The sequence below is a fragment of the Melanotaenia boesemani genome, chromosome 7 (genome assembly GCF_017639745.1).
Source record: "Melanotaenia boesemani isolate fMelBoe1 chromosome 7, fMelBoe1.pri, whole genome shotgun sequence".
NCBI classification, from domain to species: domain Eukaryota; kingdom Metazoa; phylum Chordata; class Actinopteri; order Atheriniformes; family Melanotaeniidae; genus Melanotaenia; species Melanotaenia boesemani.
The window spans coordinates 27,829,153-27,844,439 of record NC_055688.1 but is presented as its reverse complement, the minus strand read 5'-3'; the positions used below and the strand labels follow the sequence as shown (position 1 = coordinate 27,844,439).

General features: G+C 39.0%; 1 protein-coding gene across 2 annotated transcripts; it reads left to right on the top strand.

Annotated features, from left to right (window-relative positions):
* Nucleotides 1-1,370: 1,370 nt before the first annotated feature.
* Nucleotides 1,371-15,246, top strand: atp7a (ATPase copper transporting alpha). 2 transcript variants are annotated; one of them, XM_041989515.1, is made up of 23 exons: nt 1,371-1,647; nt 2,932-3,054; nt 4,305-4,809; nt 5,556-6,335; nt 6,554-6,760; nt 6,847-7,010; nt 7,243-7,404; nt 7,572-7,648; nt 8,208-8,430; nt 8,594-8,827; nt 8,934-9,025; nt 9,325-9,452; nt 9,971-10,125; nt 10,223-10,357; nt 10,535-10,729; nt 11,093-11,275; nt 11,376-11,589; nt 11,678-11,824; nt 11,913-12,055; nt 12,277-12,480; nt 13,168-13,285; nt 13,394-13,496; nt 13,591-15,246. In XM_041989515.1, exons 2-23 carry the CDS (start codon nt 2,941-2,943, stop codon nt 13,862-13,864), a joined length of 4,557 nt encoding a protein of 1,518 aa, XP_041845449.1. In that variant the 5' UTR covers nt 1,371-1,647; nt 2,932-2,940; the 3' UTR covers nt 13,865-15,246. The 2 variants fall into 2 exon arrangements, with proteins under 2 accessions (XP_041845449.1, XP_041845448.1); XM_041989514.1 differs by having other exon boundaries at nt 1,371-1,652.
* The last annotated feature ends 41 nt before the right edge of the window (nt 15,247-15,287 follow it).

The window sequence follows — 15,287 nt, the reverse complement described above, 5'->3', positions numbered from 1 at the left end:
AGAGCTTTCCTCCAACCTATGTCTACTGGCCTTTCTAATAGTTTTGATCTCATGTATCCTTGCTTTTATCATGATCTATTTTATTATCCTGTATTAGCATAATGTGCTTATTTGTCAAATCAAATCATTATTATTGTTATTATTATTGTTGTTGTTATTGTTATTGTTTAATCTAATTGTTTTCATTGTTTTATTGAACTAATATTTTTATTTGTTTTATTTTATTGTTACATTCTTATATCGCTTTTATTTTGTGATGCATTTTGGGTTGCTCTTATGTGCTTGATAAAGTGTTATATAAATAAAGATGAGTTGAGCTTGTGTATTACTTCAAGCACAAAACATTTGCAGTCATCAGTTTGGAGCACTAAAGCTAAAAAAATGTACTGCAGTTGACACAGAGAAGGAAAATGTACTTTAAAAAGTTAAAAATGGTCCCCTTAAAATATTTAAATGTGTTCACACTTTATATAGAATATTCTCAGTGTTCACTATCAAATGGCATATTCATTTGCATTTTGTTTTGCGTGTGGATGGAAATTCAGTGTTTAACACGTTTTCTGGCAACAGATGAGTCCCACAGTGAAATAAAAGTTAAGTGACATTATTATACCACCAGCTCATGTGCTCCGAACAGTAGACTTGCCCTGTATTGAAAATGCTGGTGACAAGTAATTAAAATTTTCTAGATGTGTCCCTTCAATAATACAAAGCATCCAGTGCTGTTCCCAGTGACGACTCTCCTAGTCTGCGAACTGTTCCTGAAAGGGGCGTGGTCAGTAGAGGGTTCCGTCAGATTTAAAGTTACAGGCACTTCACCGGTATGAGTTTACAGCACTGTTAAACGGAACGAATTACAGATAGCACTATTTCTGTGGCATTTTCACCTGAAATTCGAAAAATAGGTTTGAGGAAACTTAAGATGTTACATAAGACCTTTATTAACCTTCTCCAAATAGGGGCCTTTTAAGCTGGGACAATGTGAGGCCCTTTGTTTCTCAGACTGCATTATGTAGTTGTGGTTATATATTTCTGAACGGTGATGTTAGGTGTATATTACAGAGAAGAGGGCAAGACAGGGAGAACGAGAACTGTTTAAAAACGACCTTAATGCAGCATTATTGTCCCTGGGCTTTGTCTGGTAGGCTCACACATACGCACAAAACAACACACAAACTATGCCCTTGACAAACAAGTGTCAAATCTGCCACTGTAAATGTCTAATCTATAAAGTAAAGTCTAAACATATTTGAATATAGTCTATATAGAATATAGTTAATGCAATAGCTTGGCATTGTATGAAGAAAAGGTTGCCTTTAAGGTAAATTAGGGGTAGAATTATCGGTTTCTCAGCTGCGGCTCCACCCCTTGGCACCGACGCACCAGAGTGCATTCGCCAGTCACGTCAGCTTGATAAAAAGAAACAAAAAACATTTGAGTGAAAGCAGGGAAAAAAAAACAATCTTTATTCAGTGTTGTTACTTTTCACGCACATATGGGACGATGTCCCCTCTTAGCAGCTTGATCGAGTATATCTTAGGGCAATGTAATTAAAGGATGCAAACTACCTTCCTAGCTTAGGTTAGCCACGCAATCTCACAGCCAACGTCTATAGCCTGTAGCTAACTGATTGCTTCAAATTCACAAGTAAGGTAAGATTATAATTTTTAAATCAATTTTCATATAATATTTATTTAACAAGCAGTGTGCTTGGTCTGTAACGTTAACTAAAGCTGTAAAGTGGAAATTTCAACTCACTTTACGAATGTTCTGTTTTTTTTTTTTTTTTTTTCTAGAATATCTACAAGTGAGGGACAGCTAACATTTAAAGCAAATGCCACCATTAGTTTAACTTTTTGCTATGTTAATTCAGCTTTGTTTTGTTGCGACTGCCAAATAAGTAATAAAACAGTTGTAGAAGAAGCACCCTTGATAGATGAGTATGAGCTTATGCAGCTTTCTGTAATCAATGTGCGAACGTAGATACATGAGTTTGCACAATTTACTCACATAGAAAGAAGAAGAAGAAGGGGGGGGGGGGGGGGGGGGGGGAACATAGCAAGTACATTTTCTAATGGCTTCGGCTAAACATATATATTGCATGACTTGCCCTAAAAAGTAAGCACGTCTACTCACCTTTGCAGTGTTATATTAAAAGTCACTGAACTGCTGTCTATTTGTTAGTGTTTTATGTGATGTCTTTAATCTTCACCCAGGTCTTTCTGGGGTTTTTTTTTTTTCTTCTTTTCATATCAGTCTTTTCAGATGTGAGCAGGTGTCAGATCGTTGCAGTGTTTGACCCTAAATACAACAGTTTAGTTTTAAATGACTCCATTTAAAACAAGATGGCTTCTGTTCATGTGACTAATACTGAAAACCTGCTCTGCAATGGTGTTAAAAGTGGCACTTGAACTTCAAGGGAGACTGACAGCATATTTTAGGTAAACAATGAGCTCATAGTAAAGAGACAGCTGGGTTGGCATCCAGCCATGATTCATTAACAAAAATAATGTTTTGTCTATCTGTTATCTCTGCATTTTTTGTTGTGCAGATAACACACAGATTGTTGTGTTAAAGCTAATCAAATTTCATAATTTCAAGCTTTAATGTTAGCATTAAGGATCAAATAACCAAAATTATTTGCTGAAAGAAATGGACAAGAAGAAGAAAAATCCTTGTCAAATTAATGTAAAGGTTGCAGGAATTGGGCATGTTTGTCTATAGATGTTTAAAGATAAATATTTAATTGTTTGTTATTTATATGATTTTCCCCATCATGTTTAAACCTTACAATAGCATTGTATTTTTTGTTTATTTTTTTGTTTTCCCATAACTCAAGAGAAGACCTGTTTTGCCAACATTAGCTCTGATTTTATTTTTTCACTGTTATTGTTATAAAGTTTGATCTACGCTCTCCTTTTGTGCGTTTAGGAAGCAGTCATGACAATCAATCTGTGCTCAATTTCCCTCAAAGTGGAGGGTATGACATGCGGCTCCTGTGTCCAGTCCATAGAGCGGCAGATTGGGTCTCTCCATGGTGTAATTCATATTAAGGTAAATGTAGCCAAACATATTATTCAAATATTCACTGTCATCCTACAGTTTTTGTTCTATTTTTCTTTTTTGGTGACTTAAAATTTCTTGCTTTGCACTTCCACTTTAAGAACAGGATCTGAAAGGACTGTCTTCAGTGTGGTGGCAGGGTAGACTGGATTTCAAAATGGTCAATTTTGAGTCATGTTGTCAAGACAGATGTACATTTACTTTATTATATTAACAAAATGTTTCTGCCAATCGTAAAGTTCGATTGATCTTGTAGTCATACTCCCTCAGGCCTAGTTAGTGTGATTTACTGCTAAGTTACATCAATGTAGCCATGAGAGAAGGTTTAATTGCAACAGCAGTGGTCTGCTGTTTTCCTTATTGTGTGTTTACCCCTCAGGCTGAGGCTAAATGGGAAGATAATGTAATAGTTTGTTCCAGATAGTGCTCTGCCCTTTGCAGGACTGTGACAGCAGGTCGATATATTCGTTCCCCCTTACAAGAAATGTATCTTAAAAGAATTTACTAACTGGATAATTTTGTCAGTCTGTGTGGAAATGATGTGCAGTGAGTGAATTGTTTTGTTTTTTCCTTCTTGGTAGAGCGCTCATTGTTTCCTTCTTTGTCTTTTAATTCTCCAAAAAAAAAAAAAAACAAACAAAGAGAGAGAGAGAGAAAGTTAATCCTACAGGCAGCTACAAACTTTCTCACTACTTAACTCCTCCATCGTGTGTGATTTTTTTTTTTAAACTTATGGCAAAGTCAGGTGATGCCTTCAGTGTGTCACATGTTTTTTCTTGCTCAAGAGGGGAAGCTAAGGGTCATCATGCTGACAGAACATGCTAGAAGCTTACCAAGGCTATGACACAGCTTTGCAGTAAGGCAGTAAAATGCTATTAAAATTTAAATAAAATATGAGCTAGCTGGTATAGTCACATGTGGCTATAACCATTTCTTTTGAACATTGTTTTAATAATATCTGTGCTAACTTCACAATAAGTCCGTTGTAAGCATGTTTATGAGAATAATCAACTGAATTTCGAACTTCACCAAAGACAAACAGACCAGTATTAAGGACTCATTGTCATTTTTGAAGCTGACAAGCTACCTGCTGTATCTTTATTTAATGGGGTTTGTTGCTTGATCATTAGTAGAATCAAAGGCTCCGCTTAAATGTTAATATTGATTTCTGATTTAATTTAGCTTGGCTTGATCTTTACATTGTGTTTGCTTAAATTTTTAACTTCGCTCTCATTTTATAGGTGTCTTTAGAGGATAAGAATGCCACCATCATATTTGACCACAATCAACAGAGCCCGGAGTCTTTGTCAGGGGCCATCGAGGACATGGGCTTTGAATCAAATGTGCCAGACAGCAGCACAGCCACACCAGTCTCTACAGATACCCAGCTCATCCCCACCTCAGGTCTGACACCTGCAGCCCAACAAGAAGCTTTGGAGAAGCTGTTGCGTATTCGGGGAGTGCTGGATGTCCGAGAGAACCTACCACAGATGGGTTTCACTGTAACTTTTGTTCCAGCCCTGACTTCCACACAGCAATTTAACGAGGTAGTGGAGAGTGTAACGCCACTGGAAACCCAAACTCCCAGCAGTCCTTTGCAAAGAGGCCTAAATTTGTCTCCATCTGACACTGTGGGAGGCGGGGTAGCACTTCTGAAGTTACGAATCGAAGGAATGACATGTCACTCTTGCACAACCACTATTGAAGGGAAGATAGGAAAACTGAAAGGGATTGAAAAGATCAAAGGTGATGTCCTTGAACTGTTTGCAAGTTTGTAGTCAAATATAACTGCACTGTCTGAGCTATAAGAGATGTTGTAACACAGTTGCTGCATTGCACGTCTTAAAGTTCACTGCTGTCATGTCATTGCACATATTCAGGCTGTGTAGGTTCACCTTTGAGAGATTGCAAAGTGGGATTTGACAGTGACTCATAAAATCCTTTCACCAGTGTTGGAAGGAGTGACACATAGACATACAGGATTATGCTTGCTGTATAAAGGTGTGATTGTGTTTACATCACAGCTAGTTTTTATTTGTAGTATTTTTACTTGCAAACTAACTAAAAAAATCACCATGGCACGGTCTAAAAATAATTTCCTTTGATTAAAATGAATGTAATCAAATATATTTGATAAAAGTTTATTCTGTTGCACAAAAGAAGTTAGACATTACTAAGCAATATTTGATATTTTTTAATGTCATTAGGTATTAAAATGGCAAAAACCTTCAATTATATCTAAGCTATAGAAGTTACCATTAGACTAATCATTTGGCATAAGCAACCTCCGTGCAGAATAAAAAGAAAATTCTTGGTGTAAACTTTAAAAAAAAACAGAATGTAGATACATTTTTAAAATCTATTTTTCTTAAATACACTGAATCCAAAGGAATAATGACTCAGACATAACTACTGTTGTTGCTTATTATGTCCTGTGTTGTAAAGTGAGTGATGGTCTTTGATGTGTTATGTTTTTTTCTCTCTCTCCACAGTTGTTTTAGAGTCTAAGGAAGCAACAGTTGTCTACTTGCCTTACCTCATCACTGTCCAGACCATCATTGACCAGATTGCTGTGGCAGGGTTCAAGGCTTTTGTCAAATCCAAGCCTCGCCCCCTGCAGCTGTCCTCCAGAGATATTGAACGTTTTGTTGATTCTCAAAAACCAATAGTTTCTTCACCATCAGAAGAGACATCTGAGGAGACAGAAATCTTCATAGACACTACACTTGTCACGCTCAGGGTAAAAGGCATGCACTGCCGTTCCTGCGTAGTGAACATTCAAGACAATATCGCCATGCTGCCTGGTGTTTCCTCTGTGGAAGTGTCTCTGGAGATGGAGAAGGCCTCTATCTGCTATGATCCTCTAAATATCACAGTAACTCAACTGCAGCAGGCCATTGAAGCTTTGCCTCCAGGAAACTTTAAGACTGAGCCATGGGACTCCTCTTGCCCCCTCCGTCCTGTATCCACATCACCTGTGCCTGGTGTATCACCATCACAGCATGCAAAAGCAGCACAGGCCAAACCCGCTGCTTCGCAGCCTTGTTTTACTCAGCCTCTGGCATCAGTAGTTAATATTCACATTGAAGGCATGACATGCAACTCCTGTGTGCAGTCCATTGAAGGTATGATCTCCCAAAAGAAGGGGGTAATGTCGGCAAAAGTCTCTCTGGCTGATCACCAAGGTGTCTTTGAATATGATCCTCTTCTGACCACACCTGAGGAGCTGAGGGAGGCTGTAGATGACATGGGCTTTGATGCATTCCTACCTGGTAAGAAGCTAGATTCTGTGGTAGATTAGGTACGGATAAAATGGTCATAGCAGCTTAATTCTTCTGATAATTGCTTCTGATTGTAGAATCACTTGCTGTTTAACTAGCTGTTTAACAAAAGCAGTTTTTGTTGCCTCAGCACAGCCATGGGAAGTATTTTAACTGTAAGGTAGAAATATCTCAGCATCTTGCAAGTAACCTGTGTTTTCTATTAACAGAAACCAATTCTCTGCTGCCTGTGCCAGAACCCATTTTGTCAAAATCTCCAAGTAATCTCCAAGGGAAGGATTTGGACGTTGACTCTCACAATGAAACTTCCCCAGGATGCACTGGAGACACACACTCTAAATGCTATATTCAGATTGGAGGAATGACGTGTGCTTCCTGTGTGTCAAACATTGAGCGAAACCTGAAAAATGAGCCTGGTTTGTTCATATTAAAGATTTTATTTATTTACTCAGTCTGTTCGCTGTTATCGGATCCTAAAAATAAAATCTGAACTCTTGTGCAGGTATCTACTCTGTTCTGGTAGCACTAATGGCTAGCAAAGCAGAGGTTCGCTATAACCCTGAAGTCATTGACCCTTTGAAGATAGCTGAGTGTGTAAAAGAGCTGGGCTTCACTGCTTCCGTCATGGAGAACTATGAAGGCTCAGATGGAAATCTAGAGCTAGTGGTGAGTCGGTGTGTAAAGTTAACTAAATACATGCAGCCCTGCTATTTTTTTTTCCACAATATAAAAACTAATAAATAAATATGAAATTCTCTTACAAGTTAGGAATCTATATGCATACAAGTAACAACCTTTTCCATGAATGAATCATGCTTGTTCCTCGCTTCATATTTTCATATGTTTATATATTTTTGTCTCTATAGCTAATTGACTGCTTCTTTTCACCTTCTTTCAGGTCAGGGGGATGACATGTGCCTCTTGTGTTCACAAAATTGAGTCCAACCTAATGAAAGAAAAGGGAATTATATATGCCTCTGTTGCCTTGGCAACCAACAAAGCACATGTTAAGTACGACTCGGAAATTGTAGGGCCACGAGACATTATTAAGCTGATTGAGGTACTGCTCGAGGTTATTTTTTTTTGTTTTTGCTTTTGTTAAGTCATTTTGTTAATGGTCCTTTTATTACTCTAAATAATTATAATACAGATTAGTGGATTAGAGAAATCATTACATTGACAAATCAGAGATACCTGAGATTTGATCAGCGGTCTGTTGTTTTGTAGAACTTGGGATTTGAAGCATCTTTGGTAAAGCGAGACCGCACTGCCAGTCATCTAGACCACAGCAAGGAGATACAACAGTGAGTGGCACTTTCCTTTTTTTACACGATTATGCTTCTTTGTCGGTTTAAACTTAATGTGATATCTACTGTATGTGTCTTGAAAACTGTTCTGATTTTAGTTCTGTCTAAAAAATGCTTGTAGAAAGTCAGTGGCATCCTCATGTTTCTGATTCGTTCCTTTTATCGTTGCAACTCAATACTGTGCGGACCATTAGCACCAGTACAACGAAGATCTGATAACACTCTGTCACTTTTAGTGGGGATGCTTGTTTGGGATTGATATATGTAGCTATATTTTGCAATTCGGTGCTGAATGACTTGAGTGGTGTCTTGTAAAGAGTCTGAATGACTTGATTATTGGTGTTTTGTTATTAAAACACTATACAAAGGCATGCTGGTAAGCATGTTTTTAAGTTTAAACAGGCTTGTTCTGTCAGACATATGCATTGTTTAAGCTTGATGCTTTATGCAATCCTTATTACTGTGTGCATGCATTTACTTTCCTCCCCTATGAAACCTATTCACAAGTTACATGTTTCCAGTCTGTAACTCACAAATGTCTCCCTCACATCCAAAGGTGGAGAAAATCCTTCCTTGTGAGCTTGATTTTCTGTGTGCCTGTGATGGGCATGATGATCTACATGATTATAATGGACCACCAGATGAATGTTTCCCATTATCACAATGCTACGCTAGAGGACCGCAACCATTACCACTCCACCATGTTCCTGGAGAAACAGCTGCGTCCGGGTCTCTCCATCATGAACCTTCTCTCCTTCATTTTTTGTGTGCCCGTTCAGGTAAATTGCAGGAATGAACTCATAGGAAGCATGATATGGATTTTTTTATTATGGCATTTTGATTGCTTGTATTAAAAAAAAAAAACATTAATTCTGACAGAAGTAGAGCTTCGTAGATGTCTTTGGCCCAGTGACTCTCATCTTCTTTGTTTTTCCTTTGTAGTTTATCGGTGGCCACTACTTTTACATTCAAGCCTACAAAGCACTAAAACACAGGTCTGCCAACATGGATGTGCTGATAGTTCTGGCTACCTCTATAGCTTTCAGCTACTCATGCATTGTCCTAATGGTGGCAATGGTGGAGAAAGCCAAAGTCAACCCTATAACTTTCTTCGACACACCTCCGATGCTTTTTGTCTTCATCTCACTGGGACGTTGGCTGGAACAGATTGCTAAGGTTTAGCTCATTGATATGTGTCACATTTCAAGTTTACATTTTAAATTTCCAGCACTTTGATTGCATGTGTTGTGTTGAGTAAAGTGTTTCTTGTGCCGCCTTGCAGAGCAAAACATCTGAAGCATTGTCAAAGCTGATGTCTTTACAAGCTACTGAGGCCACAGTGGTCACTCTCGGCCTTGACAATTCTGTTATCAGGTACATTTTGTTCCCCACACCTAGACTGTTACAGAAATCTTTTATATGCTCACTCTTTTATCATATTACAACATATAATAACATTAAAACCAAAAGATACATCATATGACAGAGGACGTGTAAACAACTACATTTCCATTGTGAGAATAGAATTTCTTTCATGGCAACATTGAAAGCAAAGTTTTTTCAATTTTCATCACAGTTGTTTTTACCCAAAGGACACAAATTGCAATACAGTACATCTTTGACCCATATCTTATACTAACACATCCATTATTTGTTTCTCATGTGTGGTCAAGTGAGGAGCAGGTGGATGTTGAGCTGGTGCAGAGAGGTGATGTGGTGAAAGTCGTACCTGGAGGGAAGTTTCCAGTCGATGGGAGGGTAATCGAAGGACATTCAATGGCTGATGAGTCTCTCATCACAGGTTGGTTACAATTGATAAATTATATCAGTACTGGCAGTGATGATATGATAAATTAAAAAAAGCACTCTGGTGTTCAGTTTCATTAGCCCTAAATGGTGCCCTTCAACAGCAGTGTTGATACAGTTAACTACAGCCATTATGGGCTTTAATAATTAGCATTTTGTAAATGGAGCAGAGTGGTCAAGTTATGTAAGATGCCAATAATGTGTTGTTTATTTCTTTTTTTGTGTGTGTAAAATTGTAACATTTAATTTAATTAACACTTCTTTATTTGTGTTGTGTATTTGGTTAAGTAGATTTTCTTTTGTACGCTACAATTAAAAATGGTACCACAGCAGCCACATTGACAAGCCGGCCTGCACATCCAGCTTTTAGATATAACTTGAGCTCATGTTTCAGTATTTGCTTGTAGGGAGACAATCTTGTTTTTTTTTTTTTTTTTTTTTGTTTGTTTTTTTTTGTTTTTTTTTGCCTTTTCTGCTTGTTGTTTCAGATTAATTATTGTTTTGTGATTCCAGGTGAGGCCATGCCTGTGACAAAAAAGCCCGGGAGCTCAGTGATTGCAGGGTCCATAAACCAGAATGGCTCTCTGCTCGTCAGTGCTACTCATGTCGGCATGGACACCACACTGTCTCAGATTGTTAAACTCGTGGAGGAGGCTCAGACTTCAAAGGTGATTCATGTGCTTTGTGATCAGCATTTTATTGTCTACTGGCTTCAAAAGAACTATTCTGTATGTCCTAAATTTGCACATCTTTTTTTTTTTCAAGGCACCCATCCAGCAATATGCTGATAAGATCAGTGGCTACTTTGTGCCCTTCATTGTTGGCATATCTCTACTCACACTGATCGCCTGGATCATCATTGGGTTTTTGGACTTCTCTCTTGTGGAGATGTACTTTCCTGTGAGTTCTTCTCTGTGTTTATGTCTTTCATTGCGAGGTTTCTTAGTATAACAGGAAAACGGGAAACACATAATGTCACAGCTTTGTCATTCCCTGTAATCTTACTAACCACTACTATTTAAGGTGAAAGTAGCTAATTCTAAGAAGAATGAAAACGTCTCTTTTTATTCCTTGCAGGGTTACGACAAAAGCATTTCCAGAGCCGAGGCAGTGATTCGATTTGCCTTCCAGGCCTCCATAACGGTGTTATGCATAGCTTGTCCCTGTTCTCTTGGCTTAGCAACCCCAACAGCTGTGATGGTGGGTACAGGTGTTGGAGCCCAAAATGGCATCTTGATAAAGGGAGGGGAGCCCCTGGAGATGGCCCACAAGGTGTGTAGGGATGATACTATTGTGAATGGTTGTGGTGTGTTATGTTGTGGAATAGATCAGTCTAGATTTAGGGTAGGCAAGTTTGATCCTTAAGAGCCACAGTTCTGCAGGTTTTAGATGTTTCTGCTCTAACACACCTGATTTTAATTAAATGGATCCAACAGCTTATCAGGTTCTGCTCAGTGACTCATTCATTTGAATCAGTTGTACTGATTCAGGGAAATATCTTAAACTTGCAGGACTGCAGCTCTTGTGTACAGAACATGCTTATTTTAGATGTTACTGTGATTAAGTTTCACAAAAAGAACTAAATTCAGCCAAACAACCAGATATTTTGTAATTAAAATCCTCTAATACATGCAGGTCCAGTCAGTGGTTTTCGACAAGACTGGGACTATCACATATGGTGCTCCTAAGGTTGTCCAAGTCAAGATGGTTGTGGAGGGGAATAAGATGCCTCACTCTCGCCTTTTGGCCATTGTGGGTACAGCTGAAAACAACAGTGAACACCCTCTGGGAGCAGCTATTACTAAATACTGCAAACAGGTCGGTCTCTGCATCCGAGTCATGCCACACACAAAGCGAAAAGTGCCAATCAACTGACATGTTTCACAACTGTATAAATCTGTTACTACTTTCTTTCTAGGAGCTCGGTACAGAGTCTCTTGGGACATGCACAGACTTTCAGGCAGTGCCTGGATGTGGCATCCGATGTCAGGTAAGCAACACGGAGAATCTGTTAAAGCAGGCTGACAGTGACAGTGATGACAACAACCAGCGCAACAGCGTCCTCATTCAAATCAGCGACACCTGCATATCCACTAGCTCCCATCCACTCATCATGGACCCACAGCCATTAAGTAAGTAGGAAAGTAAAATCCTAACTTGTTACAGGTCCAGTTAAGCCGTGATTTCTTAACATTTATGTGTTCTGTCTGTTGTGAACAGGTCTAGTTCAGACAGCCACCTATGTTGTCCTGATTGGCAATAGGGAATGGATGAAAAGGAACTGTTTGCAAATCCAACCAGGTGTTGATGAAGCCATGGTGGAGCATGAACGCAGGGGACGCACTGCTGTACTTGTTGCTGTAGATGGTGGGTAGTTATGGTCAACATTAAATGTATTAATTTAAGCCAAGTTCTTATTGTTACGCTTATTGTTAAAATGCTTTTTTGTGCATAGATGTGCTGTGTGCAATGATTGCTATAGCTGACACAGTGAAACCTGAGGCTGAGCTGGCCGTCCACACCCTGACCAACATGGGCCTGGAAGTTGTCCTGATGACTGGAGACAATAGCAAGACAGCTCGGGCCATTGCTGCTCAGGTAAAAAAAAAAAAAAGTGCTGTAAAAAAATTAAATAAAAAGATCAGGCTGTTCCTTTGTTTAAATTAAACAACAATGCAACTAAGACACCTCGCCAATATCTACTTTCAAACTTTAAATAAGCCAAAACTTTTCATATTACTCAACTGTAAATGGAAATCCATATTTGAAAATATTTAGTCTGTTTCTGAACTTACCTTCTTCTGGTTGTATTCCATCAGGTGGGCATCAGGAAAGTTTTTGCTGAGGTGCTGCCATCCCACAAAGTGGCCAAAGTGGAGCAGCTGCAGCAGTCCGGAAAGAGAGTTGCCATGGTGGGTGATGGCGTTAACGACTCGCCTGCTCTGGCCATGGCTGACGTGGGCATCGCCATAGGAACCGGGACAGATGTGGCCATAGAAGCAGCAGATGTGGTGTTGATCAGGGTAATGTTTTCAATTTGAAGGCCTTTTGTAAATTCAGATTACTATTTCATAACAGGACAGCATCAGACTTGGTTTATTACAGGGACACAGATGAATCACACAGTCAGATAAACCAATGCTATCATGTGCCATCACGTCTCTCCTTCTCCTCCTGCCTGTTACCTAGAAACGATCTGACACTGGCTTCTTGAAATATGCCTCAATTCCCAAAATGCATTAGGAGGAGAGATGCGGATAAGTCTATTTAGTACTAAAGACAGATGATGTCGTGTTGAAATAAAGGTAAATACATAAGTTGTCAGGAACACTGTCACGCTTGCCTGACAGAGATCTTAAAAATATTCGACCCAGCTGTGCCATGTGTCACAACTGAGGTGATGATTGTTTAGAATGACAGCTTCAAAGCAAAGATGCCTCATTTTGTTAGATGAGGATGAGGATGAACAAAAAGAGAAATGAGAAAAGATGACAGTATCTTCACATATAAGTGTAACAAACAATAATTGTGTAATGTTAAATAAATTTAAATAAAACCAGTTTTCATCATTAACTCCTAAAACTTGAATAAAGTTGCTTCCTCATTATCTTAAGATGATTCAACATTTTGCAAGAGAGAATGTACTTTGAATGTGACTTAGATACATTTTAAGTGTAATAATAATCAAATTGCTCCTCTTCTGTGTGCAGAACGACCTACTGGATGTTGTTGGTAGTATTGATCTCTCTAAAAAGACCGTCAAAAGGATCAGGATCAACTTTATTTTTGCTCTTATCTACAACCTGGTTGGAATTCCTATTGCTGCCGGTGGGTAAAGTGACGTATATTTCAAGTTTTAATCATTATAACATCCCAGATTGACAGCAGTCTGGTAAGTATAAGCACTGTGTTATTAAGAGGTTCTTTTTTTCACAGGTGTATTCCTTCCCATCGGCCTGGTGTTACAGCCCTGGATGGGATCTGCTGCAATGGCGCTCTCTTCCGTCTCTGTGGTTTTGTCCTCTCTTCTACTAAAATGGTAATGAAATATTTCAAGTTTTGTTGTTGTTCCCCTTTCTAGTGTATTAATGCCTTTTTGTCATTCTTTACTTTCTCCTTCTGTCTTTTTGTAGTTACAGTAAGCCCAGTGCTGAGAAGCTGGAGGCTAGGCTTGGTAATAACAGAAGGCAGGGCAGCCTGTCTGATGTCAGCGTTCACATTGGCATGGGTGAAATGCGTCGTCCCTCCCCCAAACTCAGCTTGCTGGATCGCATTGTCAACTACAGCCGAGCCTCGATCAACTCCCTGCGCTCTGACAAGCACTCACTCAACAGCTTAGTGCTCAGTGAGCCTGACAAACACTCACTACTGGTGGGGGAGGCACTGTGTGAGGAGGAGTTCTGTTGAGTGTGCGGAGCTCACATTTCCAGCGAAGACTTTTGTATTCTGAGATGGACAGTAACTGCATTTATTCAAGGCTGGGCCAAGCTGAGATGAAAGGGTCCCATCCATCTGCTCTAGGTGCCTCAGGGCAGCACCGTTTACTTGAAGAAAGCTTATATATATATGCCTGTTGTTCTCTTTTAGCTCAGCCAACTGATCACATGCACTTCAGCTGCAGACTGTCCTTTGTTGAGGCGACTGCCTCCAGGGACACTCTCTGACCAACCCTTTGACACTCTGCTCAGCGGCATGAAGCCTCCTCAGAGCCTCGAAGCAGGTGTCCACACCAAGGAAGCAGTTTTAATCCTCTCTGCTGCTGCAGATGTTTCCCTTTACAATCTTCAACATCAATCCAAAGACATTTAAACAGCAGTGCCCCTTGTAAGAGCGGACACTGCAGAGGTTTGTTTTACCAGTTTTCCTTAAAAGGAAAATTACATACACTTTTGTGAAATTATACTCCACACTATTTATATTGTCATTATTTATCTTTTTTTCATTATATCCTATATGAAGAAGTGAAAATATATGAAGATTTTATTCTTGAATCCAATCCAAATGTCAATTATTATTTTCCCAAAATGTGTAATTATTTAGCAAAGAGTTAAAACTCGATCTAGGAAGCCTTGTAACAAGCAGCAAACTTATTGTTTGCTAAACATAATGGACTGAACTGTAGATGTTGATTACCCAAGTGCCAATACGAAATGCCACCTCGGCAAAGTCCAACACATTCCAAAGATAGCACCAAACTTAAGTTATTGGACTGAATGTGCATATAGTGCGAACAAAGGTCAATGATTTAACAAAAAAAAAAAAGATCTTTCTGCACCTTTGGTCATTGAATGTGAACATTATTCACTCTTGCATTTAAGCAGAAGTTGTTACATTGATGGACTACATTGTCCTTCGATTACTTTACCTGCTGCAAATAGTTTTTGCTATAAAAATGTCAAACTGTAAATGCATTCATGTCCTGTTTATAGTTACAGTTGGTAAGATGGTGTTACTGTTCCTAAGATTTTAAGTGTTGCAAATGTATTAGTTTCACAGCTTTTTAAATAGGATTAATGCTAATGCCAAACAAGTTCCTGAGCATCAAACACTGAAGTAGATTGTTTAATAAATTCACATTATACATATTAACTGAGATTACTATCATAGATTGCCATACTTTATTTTACGTGATCAAATAGGCAGAAAGTCCAGTTTACCAATCGAATGTTTGCGTGCAATGCTTTGTGAAAATGTCCACGGGGCTTCAGATATATGTGCAGTCCATGTTTGACCTTCCATAGTTCTTCTGAACATTGTGTGCCTTGGAATAAAATGCTTTTATAACACAACCCTGCCATGTCCACTTTTGGCCAGAAGATGGCACCATGGA